A 16,431-nucleotide genomic window follows, 5' to 3' on the forward strand; every position below is an offset into this window, starting at 1 on the left:
CTCTTGAGGAGGTCTACCAGGATCCCTCTTGGTATCAGTCTTTGAGATGATCATCCATTCATTCAATAAATATTTACCACATACCTATTCTGTACTGCATATTATATGTATCTTCCCTGTTCTCACGAAGCTTATCATGTAGCCAGGAAGTCTGAATTTAAATGAGTAACTGCAATTGTGCTGAGTGTACCAAAAGGGGGAGTAAACAGAGCCACTTGATGGTGAAGACATAGGAGAGTTAAAAATTTGACTTTCCTTTCATCTTACAATACCACCACATATATTTATAGCAGAAAACATGTATCTCAGCTACAACTCAAGCCAAGGCATGCACTAAGTTTCGGCAAAGTCTATTTCTAGAAACAGACGCAAAAGGTTTGGTATAAGACTGCAAACTGGCAGCCAGTGAATGGCTAGCAAAGTATGTCTTCTGGCCATTCCTTTTTTTTTTTTTTTTTCATCCACTGAGTGTTTAGTAAGGTGATATATTCAGGTGATACTGTTCTTCCTCAGATATAAGCAGTCTAGAACCTCTGGTCTTTCACTTGGCCTACTTCTCACCTGTAGTTATCCCTAGTCATTCCAGATTTACCTCTAGAAGTCAGTCAGTGCTTTGCTACTCAGAGTGTGATGTTCAGGATGGTGTCATGGGTGTTACCTGGATGCAGCATCTCTGGCCTGATCCTGGACTCACTGCATCACGATCTGCAGAGAAGCAGCCTTGCCCCTGTGCTCCTATGACTCATCCCGCTTCCTTTCTGGAATGCCTTGGAAGCAATTGCCCTTTGCATCAACATTCACTCTCGGGTGGCTTATCAGACTATCCTTGTTTCTTGCCTATTGACGATGGGATAAACAGGGGTTTGTGCTCCAATATCCAAGTGAATCAATTGTGTGACTTTAAGCCAACCACTTAGCTCCTCTGAGCCTCTATTTCCTTATAGATGAACCTGTGATAATAGCCATACTTTCCCTGCCCATCTTAAAAGGTGGTTGTAAGACTGAGATAAAGGATGTGGAAGTAGAGCCCACATGTTGTGAATGAAATGGTGATACCAGTGGCTTTCAACCGGGGCTGCAAATTAGAATCACCTGGGGAGTCTTCACAACTACTCGTATCTGAGTTCTCACCCTAGAGATTCTGATTTAATTGGTCTTGGGAAGGTTCTGGGTGTCAGCAGTTTTCAGATCTCTCCAGGTGATTCTAAAGCACATCCTAGGCGGAGACCACTGGGAAGAGGGGCTACTTAGAGCTAGAAGTAGCCTGGCCTTCTCGGTGAGGGGTCCATTCTCACTTGGACTTCGAGTAAGAGGTAATTCTTAATAACTAAAAAATGGCTTAACACGTACCCACCATCACCAAGATGTACAAGGAGTGTCTTTCCTGCAAGGGGGAGGACACAGACCCCAGCAGAGGGCCTTTGCGTGGCTGCCATGTCATCCCTGGGCCAAGACTGAGGATAGCCCTGAGGGTGAGCAGGGATAACCTAAAGATGCAAATGGGACCAGAACCATCTTCTTGGACCTACAGGGTCAGGTTCTTACCAATTTCTTAATTAGAAGACTTCAAGGACTGACGTCAATTCTTTCTGAATATCCCTCATTCATTATTTGTATGTAAGTGTACAGAGTGACTCTTTGTGGTTTCTAGGGCAGACTGCAGGCTCAAGGCCTTCTCCAAGACTTCCATTTTCCTTATAAATACAGTCTCAGATAAAAGAACCCCTCTGATACCTCACTTGATACTGACAGTTAAGGATCAGGTGCTCAGAGCGGGCAAAAAACACTCTTGGAATTAGATCTTACTAAGACCAGCTTCCATCTGGGGGCCTAGAGGATAGTTTGTTAGTTGACTATTTATTGAATACCAGAGAGCTGCGCTAGGCACTTGTACATATGCTGTCTCATTTTCTGTTCACAATGTTCCTTCCTGTGGATATGATCAACGCTGAGCCCATGTGCTGCAGACTTGGATTCCACGCTATGGTCTATGCTGTTTCTACAATATCAATAGCGCTACATACACATAACATGTTATGGTAAGACTTAAATCTTTGGGGGGTGTATTGTGAAGGTTGTCTAGATCCTTGTTGCTCCAAGTGTGGTCTATAAACCAGCAATATTGGCATGACCCAGGAGCTCATCAGAAATGTAGGGTCTCAAATCCCACCCCAGGGCTGCCAAGTCAGAGTTTATATTTTAACAAGATTGTAGCCCAGAAATACCTTCATAACAGAGGAATTAGGGAGATAGAGGGCTTTAAACCATTTGCATCCTTTGTCTCTGCCAGACAATGAGTCGTCATATGTGTGTGTGTGTGTGTCCATATATATGACAAATGTATTCACACAAATATGAGACATCTACAAATCCTAAGTAATGTTTGTGAGAAATACCACTTGTTGGAGGCTGTAACAATAAAAATGTTGATCCTTCTAGACATGTCCTGGTAGATACAGGTTATGAACGATAGCTTTTGACTAATAAACTCTGATACGCAGACAGCAAATGAGACAAGTGAGAAGAGACAACGCCAGGAACGTGCCACCAGTAATTATATTTCCTGGCTCCATCCGACCCTTTCACAAGGGTCTTCCCTGCTCCCCACCTCCCCCACCTCGGTGGGGCCTGATAGACTTTCCAATTATGTGCTACCAGTGTTTGTCATTTTATTAATTAAAATTCTGTACATAAGGCAAGAGTAGCATTATGGCTAGGCCTATTGCTATTATTTCTCTCATGGCCCTTTCCTCCTCCAGAGGTAATTATTGCAATTTTATGTTGAGAATATACCCCGTGTTTGCTATGCATACCTCGGGGCAACTTTACAACAATCTCTTGAACATATTAAAAAAATATCAGCGTGGAATTTAAGCTAAAGTTGAACAAAAGAGACTCCGTGGTATCAAAAAATGTCCATTCTGCATGCAGCACCCCCAAATGTAGGTCATGCCGTGAGGGGGAATGTGCGACCTTTCTTCCTTTTTCTGAAGGGCTGTGTGAATTCCTGCAGGACAGACAAAGCCGGGATGGATGCTCTAGTGTGTATTTCACTTCAACGGAAGGAAATGCTTTTTAACAGAGAGAGAGGCTCAAATATGAGCTTGCTTGGGGGTGGTGTGTGCTCCCCCCATATTCCCCAGCCTGGACCCCGTCATCCAGCAGTGACTGGGAAACCGAGATTGGAGTTGTTGTCAGACACATCCAAGCTTTGAATGGAGGTTAAGGCTCCTTCCCAACCTAAGCTGCCATGGGGCTGTGATTCGGGTGTGAACTGGTAATTTTAAGAGCTCCTTGGTTTCAACGTGGTCTCTTATTAACTTTAATTGAGAGTATTGACTCACTGCAAAACCCAGTGTTTTTGTATTCCATCTCCTAATTCACCTGGAAAGAAAACTAAATACCAACTCCCTAGCTATAAATAGCCTAATGAAAAATCAACCCAACACAGCAAGAAGCAGACCAGATGCAGATTTTTTGATAACAAGCAAATAAAATATGCTGGCAAATACTTGCAATTATGGAGGCTTAAGAAATGCTGGATTCCTGGCCATGTAGGGGACTTAAAAGATTGAGATCCTTTCTGAAAACAGCACTCCATGTCTCCTCCTTTCTGAGGCATCGCTTCGAAGCCAGAAACAGCCAGCCAGGGAAACCTACATGCCCCCTTTGTTGAAAACATGAAGGTTATATACAAAAATAATAACTGTGGGATCCCTGGCTGGTGAGGTTATGGAGTTACTGGTATTTTTTTTTCCCTTCTTTGGTCTCCTAAATTTTTTACAATGAACATCTACTTTTTGATAACCTGAACAAAAACAATAAAATAAATGTAGTGTACACAGCTATTAAAAGGATGTTTATGAAGAATAACACTGATACAGGAAAATATAATAGTAAGTAAAGAAAGGAGACATAAAATACTTATATGGTATGATGCCAAATTTGTATAAACCCTTTTCACTCTGCTCAAATAGACGTCCATGTGTCTGGAAGGAAATGTACCAACGTGGTAAGTGGGGTTACCGATGGGGGGTAAGACTGTGGGCGATTTCAGTTTTCTTCATGCTTTCACGTATTTTCCTAGTGTTCTGCAATGAACAGAGAGCACTTTTGTAATCAGAAAAAAAATAAACACTATACTAAAAAATGGCAGCAAGGGAGGGTTCTGATGTCATTTGAAAGTGGGGAAAAAAGAGTACTTTCTTTCCACCCCCTTAGGGAAGAATGAGTTTCTCTTGCCTGCCTCGTGCGGGCTTTTTGGGGAAGACCAGGGAAAGTGGGCGCTTCTGGGGAATGAGGGCTGCGGACAGAGCACGAGTTTTGAAATCAAAGAGAGGTTCTGTCTTTATTTGTGGCATAATTGGTGCCTCAGTCTTCATCTGTAAAATGGGGCCAAACATACTCTGCTCAGAGAGTCGCTGGGGGACTGTCATAAGATCATTAAGGAGCCCAGTGCCCAGTTACCAAATACACTCAATCAATGTTACTTCCCTCCTCCTGCATCGGAAAGGGCGGGCAGGGAACACCATGTTAGAGATAAACAGCTCACAAAAAAAATAGAAAGGGACAGCGTGAAGGAAGCTCTATTTAAAAATTTCAGTTCAGTGTTCTTTCTTCCAGTTTCCCCAGAGAGTTATCTTCCCCGTCTTATAGGAAGAAAAGGTGATATTTTCTTTTGAGTTACATTGCGAAGGTATGATCTGAAGCTAACAGCCTCCTCTGTACCTCCATCTCTCTGTGTGTGATGGGGACAATGCTGCGAGACAGCTCTGTAATCCTCTAGCTGGGGAACGGCATTGACTCTGTGCAATGAAAGTGGACAGAGGAAAGAGAATGGACCCCAGGCACATGAGTGTCTGCAGGGGCCCAGGGCCACTTGGGGAGTATTTATTCTGACAGTTGGGGAGAGCCTCTGCTTTCAACAGGGTGCCCCCCTATATATGGCCTTTTGAATGTGTCATCAGGGTCTCCAGTAGGAGCCACAAGGGTCCACGATTAGCAGGTGGATTCTGAATTGGATCCGGATCTCTGCCAAGTGCCCAGGAGGATTTTATTCACACCCATGAGCCTTGACAGTAATTCTCCCTATGCCTCAGTTTCATCATGTAATAGAGAAGTATTAATTTTGAATGGCTCAAAGGTATTAAATTAATTATGTCCGACTGCAATTACAATTGCTGTTGATTGCTTTGGGCCATTAGCATGTGTCCTGGCAGCATCAACTGCATCATAGGAGGGGGTGGGAACATGCTAGGCACCAGCAGCTTCCCCGCTCTAGGTCCTGAGGGGAGAATTATTTTGGCTCAGAGATCTCAGTAGGGCCATGTTTGTTGGATCCTTGAGCATCAAGGAGGAGTCTCCTTGTTAGCGCTTACCCTGGACCAGGGTTATGCTGTGTAATTAATGATCGATTAAGCGGATTCATGGGGCATGTCCTTCTGGTGCTAATCCTAGGCACTGTGCAAAATAATGCTCCCAATCTTCCCACATGTTGCTATTGACCGAGAAGAGAAACAAGAGCACACATGATGTCTGAATTCATGGTGGACTGACTTCTGCCTGCCTGTGCAAAGAGGAGATAATAATCATTGTTTCCATCCATAAAACACTGCCGGGATTACAAAGAGTTTTCACTTTTCATTTGATCTTTGCAGCAAGTGAAACAGCTATTTTTATCCCCAGTTAGGGGGAGAGTGACTTGGTTGAGGTCACGTGAATTTTAAGGGGCAGAGCTGGGATTCAAACTCAGGTGACCTAAATTAAGTCCAGTGACCTTCAAGGGAGACGGATGTTCGTCTAAAACCTGGCTCCTCCTCTTACTAGCAGGGCGACCCGGGGCAAGTCACTTAACTTCTCTAGGCCCCAGGGTCTCCGTCAGTGAATGGGGGTAATGAAGCCTCACAAGTCTGTTTTGGTGGTGAGATAAAACAAGTGACATTCTTAGCATAGTCCTAGCCACACACTAAGGGATTGATATTTAAAAAATGCTCCCTCAGTTGGCTTACCAGCTATGAAGGGTCCCTACCTCAGACCCAGACTAAGGAAGGTTTCTTTTTCCCAAGAGTACAAAGAGTTAGGGTGTTTGAGGGCTCTAGTTAAGAACTTTGGCTTGCTTTTTAATGTAATGCAGCTGAGTGATCCCTAAGTTACCTGGAGACCAGGACTGGTCATCCTGAAAGTATTTTTAACTTTTCTGCCGAATAAACACTCCAAAGAGATCCCAGCTTCTTGCTGTCTATCTCCAGCATGGCTGGCCACATGGTGGGTTTGAAATGAGTGCTTGCTGGTTTACTGCCTGACTGAGAGACCTCTGTGACCTTCCCTCCCTCACTCCTGCCAGGCATCTGCGTGCCCATCCATCCCAGCCAAGCTCCAAGCTACGGCTCTGATCTTGTCCCTGCAGCTGCCCACCCTTTGCATGCTCAGGGGGCCACCCCCTGACTACCTTGTGGGGGAGCGGTTGAGCAGCTACCTTTGAAGTTAGCAGACTAGTATTTGAGTCCTGGTTTCTGCATGCCGTAGCCTGTGACCTTGGGGGTGTCTCCTAGCCCTCTGAGGCCTTTCCTCTGTAGAATGGGCAAGGTTTCATTCACCTCACAGGGTGACTGTGGAGGTGGGCAGGGTCGGTGGTCTTTGACATTATAGAGGGTTCTTAATACGGGGTATGGGTGTAATGTTATTACAGGCATATAGGATGGTCCTTAGAGACTGACAATGGGGTTCAAATCTTAGTCATCCAGAGGGTCTGTGCAAAAGCCGTTTGGAAAATGCCTCCAGCACCACTTCTACCCTCTACCCCCTCCCTCTCCGACGCAAAGTGGTACAGGCTTAGGCCCCGGGTTAAGGCCCTATGATAGTGTCCGCATCACAGCGGGTATGAGTGGTTACCAGAGCTGAGGTCCTCCCAGAGTTTCAGACACAAGGTCAGAGTCAGGGTGACTCATGAGCCAGTGGGTGGGGGACAGGCATTGTTGAGGTGGACTTTGGGGGTGACTGAGGCAGGACAGATACTCTTCAAAACGCACCATCTACGGGCCTAATGCTGACCCTGGGGGAAGGAGTGCGGTCACACAAGAGGAGGAGGTCTTTGAACTTCAGAGAAAGGCAGTGGGGGTGGGAGCTCTTCCTTGGGGCTTCTTCTTTTTTTTTTTTTTTAAAGATTTATTTATTTATTTGAGAGAGAGAGAATGAGAGAGAGAGCATGAGAGGGAGGAGGGTCAGAGGGAGAAGCAGACCCTCCACTGAGCAGGGAGCCTGATGCGGGACTCAATCCAGGGACTCCAGGATCATGACCCGAGCCGAAGGCAGTCACTTAACCAACTGAGCCACCCAGGCGCCCCTTCCTTGGGGCTTCTTAAACCAGGGGACATACGCCTCCCAGGTCTTCCTGGGGGGCCCCAAAACCACAGGATAAACAGGGTGTATCTTCCTAAAATCTTAGCCATTCCATATTAAGTAGTGAGTCATGTTTTTGAATCCAAACAAACACGCAATGTTAGAGAATAAGATAGAGAACGGGCATTCGTTCTCAAGTTATAAAAAGAGATATTAAAAGTCAGGTATGTGATGTTCTGCTTCGGGTCATTTCGTCAGACTCCCTCTGTGCCTTCATGTCTTCCTCTCTTTCTCTCAGGTCGTTCCCCCTACATGCTGCAGCTGTCCCTTTCCCAGGAGTCCCCCCAGGGGAAAGTGGAGATGCTACTGTGTCTTTTTTTTTTTTTTTTAAAGATTTTATTTATTTATTTGACAGAGAAAGACACAGCGAGAGAGGGAACACAAACGGGGAGTGGGAGAGGGAGAAACAGACTCCCTGCCGAGCAGGGAGCCCGATGCGGGACTCGATCCAGGGACTCCAGGATCATGACCTGAGCCGAAGGCAGTCGCTTAACCAACTGAGCCACCCAGGCGCCCTGATGCTACTGTGTCTTAAGGCCACGTGGCCACACTGCCGGCTCCCTCCTCATTTGTGAAAGTGTGACATTATCATCTCTGGGTGTCTGCTGCCAGGGTGGAAGTGGAGAAAAGGAACTTTTGCTAGATTGGAAGAGGCTGTTTCCCTCTAGATTGGAAGAGGTGGTGGAGAGAGGAGCTGGTGGGATGGTGGAAGGGGTAAGGGGCCCGTCTATCTCTGGGAGAGCATTAGCTTCCCTGGACTCCAGTCACTGAGCTGGGCAACATCCCCCACCCCCTCTATTGCCAGGTTATCCAGGGCAGAGCAGACGGCAAATTCTCCAGACGCAGGACCTCAGAGAGGGCAGCCGCCAGCCTCTGATCGTGGAATCGCCACAGAGCCGGTGATGATAGGAACAGTAGCGGTACAGAAGCAGAAACCACACGTCCCATTTATTAAGCATCCACTGTGTCCAGCTCCAGGCTGGGCACTTTTTACGCCCACCTACCAGTTTCTCCCGACAGGCCTGTAGAGGCTCCTGAAGCTGAGAAGACTGAGGTGATCTGCACCAGATCCCCCCGCTACAAAGTGGCAGGACCCCACCAGGGTCCTAGCAGCCTCAAGGAGCTGCTCTCCCCACCACACTACACTTCGTCCTGGCCCTGCGTGACCAGCTGGGTTCCTTTGCACATGGGTGATGTCACGTGTGTTGGGCCACGGGGCAGGAGGGAGCCCAAGGGGCGCTGTGCTTCCTGCGGGGGGCCCAACATTATGTCTCCCTGGGCAGAGAGTGGGCGATCCAGCTGGATATTACATAGCTAGCACGTTCCAAGTCCTGTCCTGGCTCCCCAAAGATTCCCAAGCGTGAAGGGGACTGGGGAGAGAACAGAGAGTGGAAAACAACCAAATTCATTTGGCAAGCACTGAGGCCTGGAGCTGTCCAAAGGTGAACTGGCCTTCCCCGTGAGCATTCTGTCACTGCAGTGGGTGTCACGGCATTTGGTGAGACGGGGGTTGGATTCCAGCTCCCACATATCTGACCCAAGGAGCTTGGGCTTGTGGGAGCTGATGGGTTGATGTCACCCTGGAATGCCCCTAGCGTGGCTCTGGTCCCTATTTACAAAGAAGATTTCTATAGCCACCCTAAGGTGTCTGGGCAGCATTGCCTGGCCACACAAGGGCAGAGGCTGGTCCTAGGTGGAGCCTGGTAAGGACCAGCTTGTCCTTTCACTGGTCAGCAGTCAGCCTGGATGCAGGGGAGGATGAATGAAGAGAGAGAGGAGAAGGTCTCCTTCTCCCCAGATGGGCACGTGTTCTATAGAAGGTGGAATGGATCCAGGAAATGACAACCTTATTCAGAATCAAGACCATGAGGCTTCTTGGAATAGTTTTTCCTTCCTGATTTGCTAAAACAAATGAGACCACATGGGGCAAAGAATAAGGCACTCACAATGCACACATCACATTCGGGTCCTCTCGGTGAGTAACAATGTCCCGTTGGCCATTCAGGAATTAGGCCCAACGACTGGTCTCAGCCTGGGGAGAGGCTAAGTGGGTAACATGATTGCTACAAAATGGGGTGGTGTCTCCTTCCTGCCTCCAGAGACAAGGAGTTTGTGGTGGGTGGGCAGGGGCTCTGTTAGGCAAGAGCAATGCCAGTCCTCAGGGAGGCTATGCAGGCCCACGGCAGCGCTCCACAAGTGGAGAAGGTCCCACTGTCCCCCCTGCCCCCCTGCCCCCCCCCCAGGGGGCAGGGCAGTGTGACAGAAAGAGCATGAGGCTCGGACTAAAAGGTGTGGGTTTGCTTTTGATTTTGCATTTACTGGCTATGCATCTCTGGGTACATTCCTCTCCTGCCTTGCTGAGAAGGGCTGCTCCCACCCCCTGGGCAGCCCTGCGTGCGCCCACACCCAGATCGGCTCCGTAAAGCCAGCAGAGCAGAATGCCCTTGCCAAGGGATCAGTGGGGGCTGCTAAAGGAAGAGCCTTCTCCTTCTGTTTTCTCCTCTACCTCAAGCCATCCTATAATAATTATGATTGCTCATCCTTGTCTTTTGCCTTTCCACGGAGGATTCTGCCACTGAGTTTAATAAACTTTCAAAACGAAACAGTCAGAAAAGAATTTCTCTTCATCTTGTCTGAAAGTGCTATTTGTCTGCCCCCTGGGGAGAGAGTGGGGTCAGTTTACATAAACCCAAAGAACACCAGCCATGGCTCACCTTACTTTGCTTTTGAGTTATCCTGAGATGCTGGAGAAGACCCTGTCAGCCAGATCCTTGGAAGGATGGGTCCCATGTCCAGGAATGATCTCTGCCATCCTGAAAAGTCTCACCAAGTCAACCAGAGAGCAATTTGCTGAAAAATTCCCTGGCCTCCAGCCTTGAGGGCCCTGCCTGCCCTAGGGGGCCCTTCTCAGTGGGGCTTTGTGCAGGGCTTAACAGATGGCAAAAGGCAAGTTCAGATGCCAGGCTGCTCTCCCATGTCCCTCTGGGCCACATTTACTGGTTTTAATGACACCAAATGGAGACCTCCTTCCCTGCAGGCCAGTTCCCCTGCCGACCTGAGGAGGTCTGCTGGTGGCCTTCTGTCCTCATCTCAGGAGACCCAGGCTAATCGAAGCTGACCCCCTTATCACCACAGGGCTGACATCAGGGGCAGAAAGGCCCCAGGTGTGTTCCAGGGTGCCAGGGGTTATGTCCCTGTGCATGCACATGTGTGTGGGGGCAGGGCAGAGGTGACTTTGGCTGCGGCAAGGTCAGAAAACCAGCAGCTGGGAACTCACCTGCCCTTGGGTGTTGCCACCCATCAAGTGGGTCACATCCCACTTCCTGGGCCCCTTTTGTTCCTGCAGCTCGGAGAAGAAAAGCTGCTTATGCTTTGGAGAGAGGGAAAGTGAACGAGGGAAGCCCACTTTTTCTCTTCCCAGGCCTTGTTCTGTCCTGAGAACACGGTTTAAAATATTCTAGTCACAGGCAGGCTATTCAAATAAAATAGAATTTCAAACCGCATGGGGCTTGTTGAGACATTCAGGCTTCTGGGCTGTGTGAAAGGCAGGGGGAGGGGCGGAGACGGACCCCCCCCCTCCTGACTCTCCCCGTCCTCTTTATTACCAGCAGCTGCGATGCTAGACACATCCGAGTGTGTCTCCCAGCCAAGGCGGACAGAGCAGGGCTGACAGTGAGCGAGCGAGCACACGAAAGCCACAGCAAGGCTCCCCTCCCTGGTGGCAACTTTAATTATTTGAACTGGAGCTCCGCAAAATAAAAATAAAAATAAAATAAAATCTGAATATTGTAAGTGGCTCTCCAGTTTCCCGCAGAGAAAAGCTTGGGGGAGGCAAAAAAACAAAAAAAACCCCAAAAAACAAAAAAACTCTTTCTGTTGTTTGTGGCTGGGCTAGGCATCGGTCTTTAAATATTCATGCCCCGTACGCAAGTGTGTGGCCCGAGGGAGGAGCAGGCCGAGGCTGGCCAGGGAGAGGCACGGGGCCAGCGGTGGGGACTGCAGGCATTGGGGGGGGGGCAGGGGGATGGAGCCGGCGGGCTTCTGGAATGCCCGGGAAGCTGCCTGGCACAAAGGCGCATCCTGGCTACGTCTCCATGATCGATCTGTGGGCATCTGACCTGCCTTCGACTGTGCTGCTTTCCTGGCCCCTTCTGTCTCCACCGCCTATGCAACCCCCCCAACCCTGCCTGGGTCATTTCTCACCACTTCTGACTCATCTCTCTAAAAGGCAAGTTACATCACAGGTAGTGGAGGAAGACTCTCTGCACCGACTCAGAAAGAATTTCCATTACAACTGGCAGGTGCACCTCTGGCCAAGTATTTTCAAGTGTCAATGTGCATCCAAATCGCTGAGAGTGGGGTTTGAAAAATACAGATTCCCAGGCCCTGCCGCTCTGGGGCGTCATCCAGGAGGCCTGGGGTGGGACCTAGGAATCCCCACTGACTGCATTTTCTAAGTGCCGGCAACTGGAGAAACAGAGTCTTACTGGTCAGGCTGCATCTAGATTTTCAAGGAAACGCACAGAAGGTGATGCCAGCTCCCTTTTGGGAATCCGATGACAATTGTGGGGTTTCTTGAGCGAGCGTTTTGAGATATTCTGCAACTACTTCAACTCCCAAGAGTTGGAGGGACCCTAGGCCTCCCAGGACTGGTCTGTGTTAAGAGGAGATGCTCAGTGCTGGGTGTCAGCCCTGGAGCTTGGCCAGCCTCTTGGTCCCTGTGGGCTTGACCCTCATCAGAGACTTTCACCCATCTCTGCTTCGTGTTCCCTTCCTGTACCCGTCCCCAAGGCCAATGAAGGCCCCTTTCAGGTTGGTGGGGTTTGAAGGCCCCGAGGTAACCCCACACAGTTCACACAGCAATTCACCATCCCCTGTCACCGACATTCGCCAACCTGGGAGGAGGAAATCAACTTGCAGCTTCTGCATTTAGGATCTGAATAAAATAAATGGCAGGGCTTACAAACCTGGAAGTGCATATTTCTATTTTGGTTATTTATTTTTCTGATGAAAACATTTCCCCCAACGCTGGGAATTCAAGACCCATCAGCACTAGATGAATGGTCTGCAAACCTGAATGCGAACGAGCTGTGTGCTGAGAAAGGAATGGACTCACTGCCTTCCCTTCATTACTCCTGCTGAGCCAAGTTCTGGAAAAGGGCAGGAAATAGCAGAAATAGCCCAGAGCAAATTTGACTGGAGGGAAAATAAAACAGGCCAGTAAAACAAAACACCTGTTTAAGCTATTGATCAACCAAAGGTTATCAGGGAAATGATGAAGTATTAGAACAATATCATTTTTAACCTTGATATTTCTTACTCTAAAATTAGGCTCCTGTTAAATCAAGTGAAGAATACATTTAAAAATCAAATGCTTTTAAGGATCCCCCTGACCTCTCAAGAAGGCCAACCGCCTCTCCGCATTTAGATTTCCCTCTTAAGAAGCCTTCCCTCCCAGGAGTCCGCTGGGAGGCACCTCAGAAATGTCAACGATGACTGTGTAACCCACCACCTGCATCAGATAGCAGGGTTTCTCAGAGACAGTTTCACATAATGAACCTATTCATTTGTGCCCTGACTTCTTCCAAAAAGGACTTAAGGTGGCTCACAGAGATATGTAATATCTAGTAAGGTAACATAAACGAACTAGAAGAGGGTGAGAAATTGGCCAAACGTTGGCTTAGAAAATCAAGCCGGGAGTGAGGCTGCTACGGGCTACACATCATGAACCCCTCTTTGCTTACTAAGAGTGGAGCCTCAGATTTAATTTGACCGTTCTTCCGATTAAAAAAAAATTCATTGATACATCTTTTCCATGCTTATTTGTGTTTGCCTGTGAGTTTGTATCTCACAAAAAGCCTGGAGAGCTTGAGTTTAGCTGTGTCCCGGAGCCACTGAAGCCTGTCTCCCCAGGGCCTGGGGGCTCCACGGAGCGCAGGGGAAGCGAGCCTGGTCAGTTTCACCGAGTCCACAGCTTGGAAGGAAACAAATTGCTCAGGGGGCACGTAGCCATTCCTGAAACAAAGCCAGGAAGGGATTTCTCCTGTGCGTTTCCGGAAAGAGAGGACTGGCCAAATCTAAAGCCTGTGTTGGCTTTCTACTCAGTGCAAGATGTTGATGGTGGCACAAAGAAGCAGAGGCATGTGGGGCTCTTGGAGAACTTGGAATCTGGTTTTGGCTCATGTCCTTTCCCTCCTTCCCCATTCTCCTTACCTATGTTTCCTCAGGGTGCCAGGCACTGTTGGCTAAGTACTGTCACGCTTATTTTGTGCCAGGAACTGTGATAAGGCCTGAGTACATATTAACCTATTTAATCCTTTCCTCTTTGGGGTAGGCACTCCTATTGTGTCCACTTTCCAGGTGGGAAAACTGAGGCCCTGAGAGGTTATTAACTTCCCAAACAAACTGTACAGCCAATCAGTGGTGGAACCTAGCTTGGACTCAGGCAATTGATTCCAGAGTCCATGAGCTTAATCACTGGGCCACGTTCAGGTCTAAGCACATTTCTTGTTCTCTAGACATTATGACCTTAAGCTAAGAAACATGGCAAGCCCCTCAGTCCACACACTAAAGACGTTACAGCCACAGGAACCATCCAGGCAAGTGGCTTTGGGGGTACCTTACTGAATGCCACCAATATCTTAGTGAAATTTATGTAGATCAAATTTTTGATGCTCTATAAAATTTGAAATGTATTGCAAGAGCTGGATGTTTATAAAAAGTCTTTTGTAGATCACTGTTACCCTCCCCTGTTGTGCCTTGGAAATATTTTCTGGGTTTGCTTCAATCGAGGCCCCACTGCAAAGAGTCCAGTGTAGCTGAGTATGGGTGTTTAAGGTAAGATCCTCTGCAGATGGAACTTCACCGTGTTGGTGCATGCCCTCTGCCTAAAAGATGACCAAAATGCCATCTTGTCCTCCCCCCACCCCCCAGGAGAACAAGCAGCCCTACTACCCAGGCTACTTTGCTTATGTTTGGGTTTGGCTGGAAGTGCCCAAGGTGAGGAGTGGGATGAGCAGTCCAAGAATTAAGGGAACATTGAGACTTGCCTCACATGGAGAGTTCTTCATCGGGGCGGGAAACGTAGCGCTGGTCACTGTAGCACTTTCAGAAGTAGGGACATCAGTGGTGCTGAGCAACAGGGCGTGGCCTGGGGCAGAAAGGAAAAGGGTCAGAAATGCACCATTTGCATGCACTAGGGGTGCAGGGTTAATGGGCTCTGCATCATTCTTCTCTAGACTTGGAACATCTTTGAGGACACAGCTTTCTGCTGTCCAATGGATAAGGCAGTCTACTTGTCACTGTCAACAAAACTTGGCTCATGCACAGATCTTCCTTCCAAATGCCCTGCAATATCCCAGCATCATACATCCTGAGCTACTGCACCCCTCATCTCCCCAGGTCACCAGCTTTAGCCTATAGCCCAGGAGCAGCCTGAAGCATGCTGGACTCCCCCACCCCTCCCCATTTCCCGTCCTGCCAGCCCTTTGCCCTCCAGTGGTCTCCACGACCTTCACTCTCTTCTACCAGGTCATCCTGTGCCCCATGACCTGACCAGGAAGTCTTATTTCTTGTGTTTTCTCATCGATCTGTCTGCAAACCTGGGAGAACATGAGCCCCTAACCCCACATGGTGGGGAAGAAGAATCTGGAAACCTCCAGGAACTAGAGTGTTTTGTAGGTGGTCAGGGCTATGGAGATAGGTGCCAGGGTGCTCCTGCAACCTTTTAGGTATGCCACAGAACCCCACAGAGGACGTCACTCCTTCATTTCTGCTCTTCTCTCTTAGCAAAGTCTGTTTGGGGGTTACTACCAAGTAACAAATTCAAGTGGGTCCAGAGCAGAGTAACCAAGACAGGCCAGAAAGCCTAGAAAGCATGTGGCCCGTCCTTGAGGAAGAATCTGTGACTAGGGCGAGAAAGTCCTTCACACGGTGTCTTCAAATATCTGAGGGGCTGCTTTGGTGAGAGAGGGAATAGTTGAGTTCCAAGGGGCTCTGGGAGACAGAAAGTATGATCCATGAGTAGAATTTACGGAGAGGTGGAGCTTATCTCTGGGAAAGGAAAACTGGTCTTTGGTTGCAGCAATCAATGGAAGGGACTACTTTAGGAGGCCGTGAGGGCCCTGTCACTAGAGGTATTCGGCCAGGGTCAGATGCTTACTTGCTATGGGTGCCATGGGAAGCCACCGAACTGAGAGCAGAGACATGAAGATCATGTCTTGCTTTGAGCCCCATTTCTGTTCTCTTCTCCTCCACAAGGTGCTGAGGATGATGCAGTACAGTGAGGAGGCCGGGAGGAGAAGCAGGAGCTCTGCGGCCTCCTCTCTGCTGAGAGTCTCCTGTGGCTGCAGTAACTCAGCCTGCTTCCTCACGGGCCAAAGCCAGCTCACTCAGGTGCAGTTAGCTCTGAGGGCCGAGGACAGGACTGCACAGGCTCTGGGATCTCCAGTGGTGGATCTGGACATTGTCCTCTCTCACACTTTGATCATCATCACTACTATTATTATTAATTCTTAGAGGGATCCATAGGCTGTATGATCTTTGCTTGGAAAGAGAGGGATTTGGTACAAGGGGCTCTAGCTCCACAAAGAGTAGACAAATGCAGGGGAGAGAAGGGGAGAGAGCCCTCGCCGCTGAAACCAGCTCTATCCTGCAGAGAGGTGGGCCACAGGGCCTGCCCAGGCCTAGCCACTGGGTAGAGCCCAAGGCTGGGCCCATGGCTGGGTGGTCCGGCCTCTCCAGCAGCCCAAATTTGGAAGTTGTGCTGGCCTCACAGGCCCTGCCTCCTTCCTCCTTCATTCCATGCCCCAGCCATGTCTCCAGTGGCGTCAGCTCACCCAGGTGTGGGTGGCCATCTCTTGAGTGTGTGAGGCCCTTGTTCCTCTGGCAGGCCAGCAGGAGCAGAGGGATGATGGACTCTGGCCCTGGGAAGGTGGAAGTTGACAGCTTGAGCCGGGCAGGGATGGGAGATATCGCTGAGGAGGCTGGGCTCCAGGGAATGGACCAGATGTGGGGCTAGGTTCCCAGGGCACG

General features: G+C 48.9%; 1 protein-coding gene across 1 annotated transcript in view; it reads right to left on the minus strand.

Moving 5' to 3' along the window:
* ALK (ALK receptor tyrosine kinase) overlaps positions 1-16,431 on the minus strand; it is a 688,728-nt gene that overhangs the window by 108,504 nt on the left and 563,793 nt on the right. Inside the window, exon 8 of the mRNA XM_064572054.1 lies at positions 14,448-14,548. Within this exon, the coding sequence (XP_064428124.1) occupies positions 14,448-14,548 (101 nt within the window). The remainder of the gene's footprint in view (positions 1-14,447; positions 14,549-16,431) is intronic.

This window comes from Mirounga angustirostris, unplaced genomic scaffold (assembly GCF_029215605.1).
Source record: "Mirounga angustirostris isolate CCGP_5_RB_7025 unplaced genomic scaffold, mMirAng1.0.hap1 SCAF_10, whole genome shotgun sequence".
In the NCBI taxonomy this organism is placed as follows: domain Eukaryota; kingdom Metazoa; phylum Chordata; class Mammalia; order Carnivora; family Phocidae; genus Mirounga; species Mirounga angustirostris.